The sequence below is a fragment of the Daldinia childiae genome (assembly GCF_008694065.1).
Source record: "Daldinia childiae strain JS-1345 chromosome Unknown Scaffold12, whole genome shotgun sequence".
Lineage (NCBI taxonomy): Eukaryota > Fungi > Ascomycota > Sordariomycetes > Xylariales > Hypoxylaceae > Daldinia > Daldinia childiae.
The window spans coordinates 676,567-691,219 of NW_022984653.1; the positions used below are offsets into that span (position 1 = coordinate 676,567).

The following is a 14,653-nucleotide window of genomic DNA, read 5'->3' on the forward strand; positions in this document are numbered from 1 at the left end:
ACAGCTGCTCTATCATTTCATGGGGAGATTCCCCCCTTTTCACCCTTAGGGGTAATTAGGACGGAGAATAAATGACGGCAGTATTTCCAGATTAGATACCTCTTATAGGTCCTATTCGTGAATTGAATAGCTCGCTCTTTTCACGTTTCTTTACGTTACTACTGTTGTTCTCCTTGCTTAAATGTGTCGAGGGTGGCGAACATTTGCTGTAAAGTATTTAGATACTGACATGTAACTAATAGCTCCATGATTATAATGATAATATAAAAGTATATGACGACGCAAAATATAAGGGCTGCGCAATACACATAAAATTTGAAAAGGCCCTGTGCAGGTCAAGTCGAATTGATAGGTAAGTTTCAGGAACCTGATAGGATCCCACTAGGACTACGTAACAATATATACTTGCATTGCGTCCGTTCCAATTCTGTGCATCACATACCGAAACACCTGTCCTAGAGCTAAGGCACCCGATAGCCAGTCAACGTCGAAAGTCCACTGTCCAGTTTATTGTATGAGCTTTCAAATCCACCGCATATTAGGACATCTAGTTCCCACACTGATCCTCGGCTGTAGAAATTAGGAGGGCTAGTATTATAAATCCGCTTAGCCAGTACTGCGAATTTAATTGGCCGTGTCCACATCGGAGGTGGCTTGAAAAGGTACGCCATTAATGTAATAGAATAGGAAGAGAAAACATCTGGGATGGAGTTGTAGACTGCGTTGACGAAAACTCCAACAATCCTGGGAATTGAAGCAACACAATTGTTGGACCTGGGTTGATGCCGTAAGAGGTAGGGACATATATCGGCTTAGTCTCCGATAGAAGGAATCCAGTATATCAAACTGGAAGCTAGTAGATGATAGAATCTGGAGTGATCGTCTCACACTATCGAGTCCATGGTCTGAGCCATATAGACTGAAACTGATAGTGACGAACGACAATGGATCTATTTAGCAGCTGTCTTGGGCTTTGCTACCGTCTGTGAAACAAGTTAATAACATATCCGCAAGTTGACAATCGGCTCAGGGAACAGTCACCTTCTTGACCTTCTCTTCCACTTTCTCTACTTTTTCTTCTGCCTTCTTAACAGCGGCTTTAACCTATGGTCAATGTTAGAAAACAGGTCGTTAACGAGCGTTTTAGGTATAGCGACGTGATTTATCTAGGACTAATACTAAATAATGTAAGGCCAAGGATCCATGAAGGGACGGCCGTGAGTAGTAAAACTGAATGGAGATCTAGCCCGTGAGGAGCTTCTCAATAATGGGTGGTATGAAGCTGCAAATGACATGGAAATTTATGATGAAGAGTAGAAAACTTACTTTAGTCGCGACACCGTCCTTCTTAGGTGCCGTAGACTTCTTCTTGGTCACACCAGTCGGCTTTGCAGCCTTCACCTTAGGTCCAGGCTTGGTGCTGGCGGTAGGCGACTTCTTCACCCTAGACTTAGTGGTACGCTTAATAGCGGGCGCGGTGTCAACAGTCTGGAAGACGCGCGGCTTTGAGTTGCCGGTGGCAGATCGCGTTCCTTCACGAGGCATCTTGGCTATTTGCTTAAAAGAAAAGTTTAATAAATTCTACATTAAATGTTAGCAAATAACGTAGCGTGATGCATGAAGCTGCGAGATGCACGAGGCGACACAAGGTGCGAATGCGAAACGCAATGCGACCGGGAACAGATATGGGCGTGGAAAGGAAAGATTCGGGTTGGGCAGCTTACAAGAACTTTTAAGCGGTGAGTAGACGCGAGTGCGAAAATTTGTGGAATAAATTGATTTCTTGAAATTGATAAATCGTTTATGTGGTTTGAATAGGTACAGATTAAAATGAAAAAGTAGAAGAATAAAAGTTGTAAAAGGGGAGAAAAAACAAGAATCGATGGGGAGGGTGAGGGAAGATTAAGAGCGAAGAGCAAAAGGGCAACAAGGTGATTAGGGCAGGTACCTACATGAGGTGTGTTGTTGTTCTTGCCGCGCCCAAGCACTGATTCAATTGATTCGATAGATTCGATAGCTCCTCCTTCACAACACTACCTAACCTAGCCGAAATAATACCTCGAATAATACCTCGAATAATACCTTGGAACTTAGAACAAGGTAATAATAGTAATTAAAATCAGAGTGACAGCATGTCGCATAAACAGACCCGGCTAATCAGGTCTAGAATTGGTCCGATGTGATCGAAGGGGAGGGGGGGTAAGGAAAAAAAAACAAGACCAAAAAAAAGATGGGAAGATAGGATCGAAAGGGTTGGGGCGCGCATGAGTTTGATAACACAATGTCCGTGATTGCTTGAAAAAAAGCCTTGGATTAGGTATTTTTTTACTATTTTGCTACCCTCATCTTTCCGTAGTTACAGGTATGCTCTTTCCGACTTAAACTACTTGTACTTACCTAAGAGGTACCGAACTAAGTTAATTGATTATTTATATTTTCTTCCTTCTCCTAATCAGAAATCTATCTAATTTCCCGTTTTTCCCTCCTCTTCTTCATCATTTTATCATTTTATCATTAGCGCATCTGATTGATTTTTATCCCACGTTTCGCACATCTTCCATCCCATCCATTAACGACACCTGATTTTACTAAATTGAGCTAAGGGCATATATATACCATATATAGGTGCCTTACATACCTATTCCACTTCTACCTGGGTCCTCCAACTCAACCATGACCACGTTCGATCATTTCACTGGTGCGTGACCGCTGCCGCGCGCCTGAAATTCTACCTGGTACGATGTAAAGCCATGCGACAAATAAAGCGAGGAGCGAATGAGCTGATTTGACCTTCTCCCCGATTGAATTTACCTGGTTATCAATCTACCGTTTAATCCTTTGTCGTCATCTTGGGATCAACACTCAGCACCTGCCGGGGATAAACAAAACGGCTAGGAAGATCGTACTACTACTCGGATCTCCTCACCTGCCATCCCTCCATCATCCCTTCCCTGCTCTTTTCGCGTTCCAGCACGGTCTATTTCAACTGATAGACCATCCCCAGCGAACCATTCCAAGATGATCAATTACTGAACTAATATTTATCGTTTTGAACTGTTTTTTATTATTCTTTACTATATCCCTACCTCTGGTCAGTTGTATAAAGACCCCTCATTGCAATTGGTGTAGTCACATCATGCCCTAGCTGTCTTACGACATCTCTACTCAGGTACTTGGCATGATTCTTCACATGAGCTTTCTACTGTCATGTTTGCGAAATGAGTAAGACTGAAAAGAGGAAGACCTTGAGACACAGAATGTATTACCTGTTGGCATGGTAGGTGTTTTATCATCTCTAGAGATGATTGCTAATGATATGTGGTTGGTTCCATTGTTGGGTGCCATGTGACTAACCCCGGAGTTTTCCATCTTCGATATACCCATCTCATAGTCATCTACAGCATTCAGGTTACGTATCTAACACTGCTAAAATCCCGTTATTGTTTGTCTTCAGTCCTGATTTCAATATTTTATAAGAGTTTCTATATACACTTGACGCAAGGTCTTTAGACTCAAAACTATGTGTCATTCTAATGAATCTTCTAGTTTGAGGTTGTAAATAAAATCCTTTAATATTGATTAAGGCATTTCCTACTTTCAATCGCTCGGCATCCTTTAATACCTCCGGATGGGTAGGAAGTAACCGATCGCCCTTTATTAAATCATTTTAGATGTCTGTCAGCAGTGGCCCACACACCCGCTACCTATCAGCCAACCCCTATTCACCTCTAGCGAATTCTTCGATATTAGCATCTGGGCACTCCGCTTTGAATAAAGATATCGTCTCATCCCATAACTTCCTTTGGACCTCCTTACCCTTGGCCGACAATGCGATACTGGGAACGCTAGGAGGTTTGTCAGTTAAAGAAATACAGCTAATGCCGCAAAATGGGTTGACTCACGGTCTAATCCTTTGCTCACTCAAATATTCACCGTGGCTATCCGGGTGTCGCACAACAGCATCCGTTAAGTGGTAACCACCCTCGGCGCTAGTCCAGGCCAGATAATTTGAAGCCCATTCTGCGGTCGCATCTGCGCGGTGGAACGCACTTTTACAACACCCAGGATTGAGAGTATTGAGTATGATATCGGTAGGATCGAGGCGGGCAGCGAGGGCGCGTGTCCATAACACATCTATCAGCTTTGAAAGGCTATAGCGACTGTCACCTGGGGTAAACGAAGTCGGATCATCGAGCCAGGGAATGATGCCTTTTCCACCTTTGGGCTCCAGGATGTCCTGCTCGGGGGCCGCAAAGGCGACGCTAGACGCTGTGATGGTCATTCTACTAGGCCTTCCAGTCTGTCGCGCTGTTCGTCGCAGGGGTTCCACGAGTAGCAGCGACAGCAGTGCTGTGCCGAGGTGGTTGATTTGAATGTGTGCCTCGTGGCCTGTCGGCGACCGAGTAAACTCAAGCCGTTTCAGCCCCGCATTCAGCAACACGATGTCGAGACGATCAAGTTCGGTGCTCACGCGCCTAGCGAATGCCACCATACTTGCCCATGATTCCTGATCTAGTTGCCATACCAGAATTTCGCATTCAGGTGCCTCCCGAGAAATTTCGGCCTTGGCTGCTTCTCCCTTGGATAGATCACGCACAGCTAAAATCAACCTTGATAGCCCGTGAGATGCTAGCTCCTTAGCGGCTTCGAAGCCTAGGCCAACATTCGCGCCCGTCACGATGGCCGTTAGTCCATCAAGTCGAATATCACCGGGGAGTGGCTGAGGCTTGAAAGTCAGCTGATACCAGATCATGGCAAGGAAGTTCCAGAGCTTTGACATGATGCTTAAATTCCCGTTAGTGATAATTGCAAGGTATGTAGTTCCGGGCCCTATGAATAAGTCCTTCAATGTCTTTATAGCTATTCTTGTAGTAAAGTCTTGTTTCGAGGCTCGGGCTGTAAAGTCCTTAATGGTATTTGTCAACTCTCTATTTTAGTTAACTGTATATTGAGATGTAAGGCATCTAATTAATTCACTTAGAATACCTCGAGAGAATGTATTATGCGTAGTATATAGGCATGGAAAAAATTGCGTGATAACATGTCTAGCTTAAAGAGAGAATATATTACGGCCGGAGGCTTATTGGAATGAAATACTTATTTAGTTTATTTATATGCATTGCCAATATGGTATAGCTATCATCCATAGCTTCGTGTAAGCATCATATAGACTTACTTCAGGAGTGCCAATGGATTGTACTTGGACGATAAATGGAGATTACTGGAGATAAAATAGTCCAAGTGGAATTAGTACTATATTAGCCAATGAGAATGATGTCTACTCTCCTATGCGCGGGGAAATTATTCGTCCGTGTCCGGATCGTATGAGCTTCAAGGGGGAATGCCCGCTACTCGGTCCAGCTGCTGACCCCGGCGGTCGTAGTTTATTCATACGCAAGCTGTTACTAGATTATCATTAGAGAAGAGGTTTATTGTTGTTAAACCATGAGCCAAGACATTAGTTACCTACCCAGATAGACACAACAGTCAGTTCTCGATCGGGCATCTAAAACATACAACTTAACTATATGTGAGTAAATATAAGACAGATTTTTGTGGGAATATTTCTCCCCCCTTTTTTTTGGTATTTTCTCAGTGAATATCTATCTCCTTAGGAGATAGCTAGCTATTAGATTACATCTACAAACAAGATAAACAAGATAACATGCGCATAAAAAAAATCAAGAAATCAATATCAACAAGAGCAGACTTTCCTACGGTAGCGACGGCATCATCAGCCTATTGTCGCAAGTATATTCCTGCTCGCTTACTGATTATGGGTTTTGTGCGTTAGGTTTGAATAGAGTGGTTCCCGGCACAGGCTTGTAGAAAGTAGGTTCCGGTTCAGGCATGTATAGAGTCGAATCCGGTCCAGAGTTGAATAGATTGACTTTCGGTTCAGGCTTGAATGACACTTGCTTTCTAGGGCATGAGGGCTGCTTCGCAGCATCAGGTGTAAGCCCAGATACCTTGGGTGGATTTTGGCCGGGCCGTGAAAACATGGTGTTGCGGGAAGCCGCAGCCCAGGATGGAATTGTATTAGGCACTTCCGTCGGTGTACGTTGAGGTACAGGTGCAGGTTGAGGTTGAGGTTGAGGTGTAAATTGAGGGCTGGCAGGTGGTGATGGTTGTCGTCGTGGCAAATTGAAGATGTAAGGATACGTGTACGTCGGCGGGATCTCAACTTCTGAAAAGTCGCGAGAGTGATCCCCGAGAGGCTTCTGGTCTGGCTGACGTTCTTGCTTGGCGAAATGTCGTCTGCAGCCACCACATGAGTGCCACTTGTTAGCAGTATGACTTGATAAATCATAGACATCCTCCTCTTTAGGTGAAGGAGGGTCGCTGGCATTACTAAACGTATCCGTAGGTTCGAATGAATCGTTATATAGCAAGTTGCCAGAGTCATCATATTGCGAATCGTTGGGGAAATAACATCCATAATTAAAGTTTACGTTATTTATGTTGTGGATGTTAACCGAAAACTGCCTGGCTGATACAGCTCCATCTGTGAATCCTTTGTACGATAACATGGGGACATCCATATCGGCTTCTTCCGGGATCAAACCGGGGGCCGTACCATACTCAGGCCGAGAGTATGACTTGTCCATACCATATTCACACGGAGAACATGACTGGTTAATGTCGTCGTAAGGCATTTTCGTTGCGCTGATGAGCTTCCAGAAAATAAAATCGAGTTAATTCTGTAAAATTACGGTACTGATAAAACTGTAAGAGGTTCTCTATTATCACTTAATCTGTTGAGTGCAAACAGGATGATGAAGAAAAAAAAATCGAATTGCTTGGAGGATAGGAGAGCATTCTTATAGACTGTGGTCCGGTGCCTACAATAAGAGACATTTCATTTCAACGCTTCTGTTCTAGAACAACTGGTTTCAAGCCGATTGTGGAATGTACTACTTCTATTAGTTCTTCATCACCAAAAAACAGTACAATAGTTTGAAAACGCACTTTAAGCATTTAAGACTACGATATCATTGCTCTATTGTTTTTCTATGATCTTAATCTTTGTTATTTTGAATCTAGATACTATAATAGAAAATCGATATAAATTATTACAAGTCGAAGTTAATATTAAGTTTTATCCCTTGTAATTGATCCAATACAAATGACGTCTATTACCGGTATATTCTGGTTTAGACTATTTAATAACCGTGTTAGCCGTCAAAGACTATCTGTTTAGTCCTTTCATGTGACCCCGACTGTTACTATTCGGATACCTAATACTACTAGAAAAGCTCACAAGCTCTTTGTATCTGTTCGAATCATTTTGCAAATGATGCCGATAGGATGAAGTTGAGGGTTAGAATAAGTTACATACTAGGCACCTAATTATCTTAATATGTATAATCTCACAAACCAAGAACTCTTCTAAATGGATTCCTATCATATAACCTGATATATTATTAAGGCCTGAATGAGACATTGTATACAGGCAAAATGTTAATATCACTTTACATTATGAGTGACAAAGGTTACGTCAGCGTAGATCGTACCTCTTATAAAAGATTGACCAATAATGCGAACTTTTCACAAAGAGCATCCGTAAGCTACTGTCTACCTGGTATGTATTTAGAAATCTGATTTAATAATAATTTATTAAATACCATGACCAATTTATAATAATGTCATTCTTTTATGTCGTCATCGAGGTATCAGTTTAAATAATGTTGCTGCAGCTGGTACGTCTCAAGTTGCATTCGGAATGTCCCATCGGACCATAAGATTGATAGAGAGGAGGATTTGCGGTTGAATATAATGTACGGTATAGGCTAAAGTGGTGTCATGACTATAAACTCGTCGACCTACGCCATTTCTTTTGAATTTACTGTACAATAACTTTAGAGAACTTGGAGGCGTCACTATGGGTTTACTGATGCGTATAACTTTCTTTCTCTCTTTATTTGAGCTGGGTTTTGCTACTAAAACCCCTAAACCCATTGATGGGGCATTTATCATTGAGTTGGTGGACGATGTTGAAGGAGGCGGGATTTACCCGAGGGGCTTCGACCGGCATGCTGAATTCCATAAACACGCATCGAGTCTTCCTTTTCAATACGATGTTGCACATGAATATCGTTATCCAGGGATCTATGTTGGCTTGTCAATTCGGGTTTCCAGGAATGATGATCTTAAATCCCCCGAGTTGCATCTTAGCGACATCCCTGGGGTTGTATCGGTGAGTCCGGTCTACAAGGTACCTCTGTCGGATCCGGATTTTCTAGGCCTTCGTTCAATTGATAACCCCTTCCGATCATATGCGGACCCTCCAGCAATGCCGGCAATATTGCCGAAATCCGATGGGGATTTATCTTCGACCCTTGAAATGGCTGGCATAGATAAGCTTCACCAGCTTGGCGTGAAAGGCAAGGGTATAAAGATAGGTATCGTTGATACTGGCGTTGATTATCGTCATCCGGCATTGGGAGGTGGTTTCGGCCCCGGCTTTAAGGTGGCTGGGGGTTGGTCTTGGTTAGCCGATAATGGAACTGCGTTTGAGCACGACGATCCGCTTATTACGTGCTACGGCGGAGGACATGGTACTCATGTTACGGGTAAGGGGATGATCTAAAACTGCGTTCCCCCCCTTGACCAGCTTGACTGATACACTTAATAGGAATTATCGGTATGGAACCTCTTCTGGATGGAGAGAAAACATTGAACATATCAGGCGTTGCTCCGGAAGCGACAATCTACATGTATAGAGTATTTGACTGTTCGACTAACGGTGGGTCGACCGATCGTATTATGGCGGCAATGCTGCGGGCGCAGGCAGATGGCGTTCATGTCATAAGCATGTCGCTAGGTATTCAAGAGTCGTGGCAGGACGGGACTGATCCATTAACAAAAGTTGCCGCGCGTCTTGTGGATGTAGGAATAGCAGTTATCGTTTCTCAGGGGAATGCTGGATCCGGCAGCAAATATGATCCTCAGCTTTATCGCACATCAACACCTGCCGAGTTACCGAGCATTATATCCGTCGGTTCAATTGCGAATAGAAACTTCCCACTCGTCTATACATTCACAGATTCCCAAGCTGCTACACTTTCATATGCGTCTCTATGGCCCATTGAGTTCCCTAACGGCCTAGAGGTTTACTTGCTTGACGATGGCTGTTCCGGCACTAGCAAGTGGGATGATGCTGTATCGCTTCTGGAAGTTAATGGAAAGCTCAACACTACGATAATTGCATTTCCTATTACAAGCAACTGCCGCGATACTGGTGCTAGGGGTTGCTGCTCGAAGCGCAGTATTCCTTACATCATGGGACTCTATACGAATATGTCGGACCCATATAATGTGGCCTACGAGATACCTTCTTCGGGCTCCATAGGGGATGGTTCGGTTCAGTACATATCAGTGAATTTTGAGGACAGCACTACACTCCTGGCGAATATGAACACTACTGGGCCCGATAAATATAAGCTATACTTCAATGACACCTCCTATTCGAGCCCTGTGCAGGTCGTGGGTGGTAAAATGGACTACTACTCGGCCTTCGGGCCTATCTACTTGAATTACGATTTGAAGCCTCAAATATCGGCACCTGGAGGCGAAATACTTTCTACTTGGCCCCTTGGCGAGCAAGGTTACTACTCCCTCCTATCAGGCACGTCAATGGCAGCCCCGTTCATTAGCGGTTGTTATGCACTAGTTAAATCTCAGTTCCCTGACCTGTCTGTCGCGGAAATCCTTTCCCTTCTACAGTCAACTTCAAGGCCTATGAAATGGGTATATAACGATACCATTACTGCGGGGACCTTCCAACAGGGAGCTGGTTTGGTCAATGCATATAATGCTATCACATATCTGAGTCGCGTGTCTCCGGGCCAACTTCTCGTAACTGATAACACGCACACTACGTTCGGAGCAGTCAATATAACAATTAAGAACTATTCAAATTCGACGAAGCAATATGCATTATCCCACGAAGGTGCCAGCTATTCGGAACCCAACCCCCCTAATAACCCCATCTTCTCTCAGGAGAATCAGCTCCCGATATATGGATCCGCCGAATTTGAGTCACCGACCGTCGAAGTCCCGGCAGGAGAGTCTACGGTTGTATCATTCAAGATCTTACCTCCTACCTCTGGTCTCAAGCCCGAGCGACTACCAGTATTTGGTGGATTCATAAAGGTGACCAGTGATGGCGAAGAGTTTAGCGTGCCATATTCTGGTCCCCCTTACTCCTTATACAATGCCCAGTATATTCATGTCCTAAACACGAGCACGGCAGTGCAGCCGCAAATATCATACAAGTTCCAGGATGACTGGTTTATTAACAAAGGCTTACTGGAAGTTAATTCTTCGATGTCGTATCGCTCGCTTATCGGCCGCGACCAGTTCACTCGTGGATATCGGATTGATCTCGTACCTGCTAATATTAGCATAGAACCTGACTTCTACGGCTACGACCCGGCCGAGACTTATGAGTACCGTTCCTCAAATATGATACCGCCGATATCAGTGTTTGGGTTGCCATCCTACGGCACTCTGGTGAATTCCACCGAATTGCTGTCTCCGTCTACTTTTAACTGGCCCCAAGGAGCCGGGTTGAAGGCTACTCTTCCTAACGGAACCGAATATTCACCCGGTCCGGGTGACTACCGCTGGCTTGCTAGTGTGCTGCGTTGGGGTGGAGACCCCGATAAGTTGGAGGATAATGAGACATGGCTTTCAGGGGTTATAAGATTTGTAGGAGATGGGCCTGTAACAGAGCCTGCATAGAGATATCTGGTGTGTTTATAAGTAGGATACTAGGTAAACTTCAAAAGCAAGACGTATAGGAATATTTAGAAGCTAGTATTATTATACGATTGATTTCTCTCCTTGTTTATAATAATAAACAGTACGCTTCTGGAGAGTGGGACAAGCTATGTGGATTCAAAGTTCGATCTTAGTAACAGGCGAGTAAGATCTCAAGTCAGGCATGCTAAGTTTTTGTGAGACCTTCAAGTTTATTATATAATAACTTCACCCATTCACTAATCTATATCTCGGTAGGTATCCTTTCAAGTTTCTATACCCGGGACCAAAGTTTACCGACGTCTGGAGAATATGCTCAGGTATACCCCATCACCGAATACATCGTTTATTTTGCGTTATTCCAAGCCTTGTCGAAACTATCTAAAGCCTTCTTAGCCTTGCCTTCATAATATCCCTTTCTGTTATCTCCCCCCTCCTTAAATTCGATTACACCGGATACTTTCTCGTGGATATTTGGTTCCGCGTTGAGATATGCTGCCACCATGTAAGAGACTTGGCTGTCTTGCTGCCTGGAGATAAATTAGGTATATACATCTCTAAGACTGCATACTAATGCAATACGTACATAGTGGTTCCTCCCGATGGCTGGTCGCTTGGGTGATTTGAAGACGAAGACATAATTCGGTGGGTCTGTCTTTGGAGGTATAGAGCGTGTATTTCAATGATTTTAAGTTTAAGATTCTTGACTTAGTTCCGCATTCGAATTTATGCTGAGGTTTACAAGGACTGAAGAAAAAGTGAATTGAACTCTTCTGGGACTTGACATGTAACTATTATATCTTTATATTATGTTTATTAGTTGCCCTTTGGACCAGCTACTCTACACTCAGTCATTTAGTTTGACGCAAATACTCACTCTGGGTAATAGAGATTCTGTATGCACGTTACAATATCGCCTTAACCTGAGCAGCTGATTGGCATATTCATCATGTGTATGAACTACAGTGCCATATCCTGAGCCGACACTTCACAGGCTCAGGTTATGACACCCCACGACTATCTTAAAGGACGTTTTAGTTTGTGACATAGCCTGGCCAGAATGGGTGTTGTACTACCTTATCTGCTGGATATCGCATGTGATAAACGGAAATGCTACACTTCCTATACTCGGGGCTACTACAATGTGGGCATTATCGGCTATAAATTCCCTCGGTTTCCTGTACTCTCATTCGTTCCCTAGTAAAATGGCCACAGGTTATGGACCAGACTTTGGTTTGTAACTCTTACATATCCGTTCTACCTAAAAGTACATAGATATATTAGGTGCTTATCGACGTGGCTATGGTGCTGTAGTGTACTACCCAAGATGCATGAAAAGCCCAATCCAATGCTGAGATTCTGGCAACCAGATTTCGGTAAGCAGCCTCGCTTACGCAGGTTCTGTTATGTGGCTTATCACTGCGTATTACACGTCACAACGGCCCCCCCGACATATCCTGAGCGCCATAGCCTACCTCGAAAGCCTTCCAACTTAATTAATTCTTCGTCTATTTATACACTCTTTCTCCAACGAACGAAGATAAGATGCTAGCAAAACTCTGACTTATTTGCGAACTATCCCTTTATTCCTGTTCGTTGAAATAATTCTTCCAATGTCTTCAATACCTCGAACAACTAAGATTTCTGATACCACCTGGGAGGTACATAAGGATGATATTTTGAAACTCTACTTAGATGATCGTCGCTGGTTAAAGGATATTGTTAGTATCATGAAGACTGAACATGGATTCGAAGCGACGTGAGTGAACCTATCCTCTTTTTTACCATCATCTGCTAACCTATTGACTGAAAGTATTTCGCAGTACGAGGCACAATTTCGAGTATGGAAGGTCCGAAGAAATTTGAAGGTCTCAGAATGGCACCGTATTTTCAGCATATTAGACAGTTTGGATCCGGGTACCGTAAGCCGAGTGACTGTATCGGATCGGGTAGTTCATGAAAAAACAATCCGTCGGGCTAGGCGGAACTGCAAAAGCAAATCTATGGGAAGCGAAGGCAATTCCCAAATGGATTATCTCTTCGATAACGAGATCTCAGACTTCTCAATCGAAATTCAAAACCAAGATGGCACTTGGTATCAATTCCCAGGAGGTGCTACTGTCGGTCCAATACCTATGCCGACAGACGAGCCTCGCGAGATCGTGGAGAGCCGGATAACCGAATTCCGTGACACCCTATTAAATAGCTTGCCTTTACTTAAGCCCACCAGAGGTCCTTTGAACCTAAACGACTTTGTCGACTTCCCCGAGTTTTTATGGAATCATCCTAGTCCGCTGAAATGGCGCCCAGCCACACCCACCATGGCCACACCCACCCTAGAAGAATTCACCTTTTCCATTTGGGATAACCTCTCAGAGTCATTGCAATCCGAACACCCTTTGAGAGCCCCTTACGAATGGCTGAAAATTCTGTCTCTCGGTAAAACCAGCTCCCTGCTTGCATCATGGAAAAAACAACTTCCTATGATCCACAATGAAATCGTAAGGCCACTGATGGATATGGAAGCGAATATGGACGTTTCCGTGTCAAAGCACTGGGAATCCTCCCATTCTAATCACAATCTTCAAAATCTCCAAGCATTGATACCGGGGAGTTTGCTTCCAAAACAATGGGAAAATGAGGTATTCGTGACAAGCCCCAGTGGAACGTTTAACGATGAGAGCTTATTCGAAGGACTTATCTTTGTGATTGCGAATAAGCTATCGGGCTTGGGGAATATTCCTATGGGACCGATACTGAAGCTATTCGCACATTCCGAGAAAGCCACTACCCCATTTCCGGAGGCTGGATACGATCACTTTACAAGAGCACTTGCGGAATCCCTTTTCGAAGCCGCAATAGAGGAGAAAGAAAATAATGTTCTCCGTATTATTCAACGCACAGGCTTGGTTAGCGCGAATAAAGTTATATCTACTAAGAACGGACATCGATGTAGAGCAATTAAACGTGTGGCGGAGCTAAAAAATTTGGCCGCTATGAAAATCTTGCTGAATACAAAAGAAAACCTAACTGAAGCAAACCGGGAAGATCTAATAAAAATCTACTCTGATAAACAGAAAACTCTTGACGCAGAATGGGTAGAGTTTTGCGTACTGATACGAGACTATTGGCCTGATGCAATTAGTGAGACATCCCAGGACTGCGAAAATCCTCGGAATTGGACCATAGACGCAATTAGATTGGCGCTCACTTCATTCACACCTCTTGACCACAAAACGATGGTAAAATTTGGGATTATACGGAGTATAGTGAAAACAATGGAAGACAACGAGGTAGTAGATGCTCTACGCCTTATCCACGACAACTGCAAGAAAACGGAGTGTGGCTGCTTTTGCGACAATCACAAAGGGCTTGGAGCTGCTTTGTTCATAGGCGTTAATAATGGTCACTATGAGCTTGCTAAATTCCTACTCCCGTTCTGCGGTGATAAATACCTACTCGCAGCCTTAAGCATCTCGATTAAATCACAAAAGAGTGATCTGGTGACCCTCCTTGTGGAAAATATAGAAGAAGATTCTTATGAAAACGTCGATGAGTGTGAATATGAAAACGTCAATCCGTTTGGAAAAGAAAGGCATGAAAACGGTACTCTTCTGCCTCCAATAGCTGAGGCTCTCTTATTAAATGATACAGCACTAGTGAATCGCCTTGAAATGGCAGGTGCACTATCTTTCAGTTGCATTGGAAACATCATGGCCGCAGCTTTGGAAATTCGAAACATTGACTATATAAAAAGACTTCTGGACCAGTTCAGCCACATAGAACCGGGTAGCTTAGCAACCCCACTGTTTCTGGCTATAGAAAACGGGTTTGATGATATTGCCCTCATCCTCCTAGATGAGGGAGCTGATGTCAACTATCATATCGA

The 14,653-nt window shown here is 43.7% G+C and overlaps 3 protein-coding genes across 3 annotated transcripts; 1 reads left to right on the forward strand and 2 right to left on the reverse strand.

Moving 5' to 3' along the window:
* Positions 1–950: 950 nt before the first annotated feature.
* Positions 951–1,545, reverse strand: GL218_08415 (uncharacterized protein; the record flags this gene model as incomplete). The annotated part of the gene is made up of 3 exons (XM_033585217.1): positions 951–983; positions 1,042–1,104; positions 1,327–1,545. The coding sequence occupies 3 exons, from the start codon at positions 1,543–1,545 to the stop codon at positions 951–953; spliced, it is 315 nt and encodes a 104-aa protein (XP_033440803.1).
* A 2,173-nt stretch (positions 1,546–3,718) lies between these two features.
* On the reverse strand, positions 3,719–4,780 carry GL218_08416 (Short-chain dehydrogenase TIC 32, chloroplastic; the record flags this gene model as incomplete). Its single annotated transcript, XM_033585218.1, has 2 exons — positions 3,719–3,845; positions 3,903–4,780. The coding sequence occupies 2 exons, from the start codon at positions 4,778–4,780 to the stop codon at positions 3,719–3,721; spliced, it is 1,005 nt and encodes a 334-aa protein (XP_033440802.1).
* Positions 4,781–9,282: 4,502 nt separating this feature from the next.
* Positions 9,283–10,746, forward strand: GL218_08417 (Subtilisin-like protease SDD1; the record flags this gene model as incomplete). Its single annotated transcript, XM_033585219.1, has 1 exon — positions 9,283–10,746. The coding sequence occupies one exon, from the start codon at positions 9,283–9,285 to the stop codon at positions 10,744–10,746; it is 1,464 nt and encodes a 487-aa protein (XP_033440801.1).
* Positions 10,747–14,653: the final 3,907 nt, after the last annotated feature.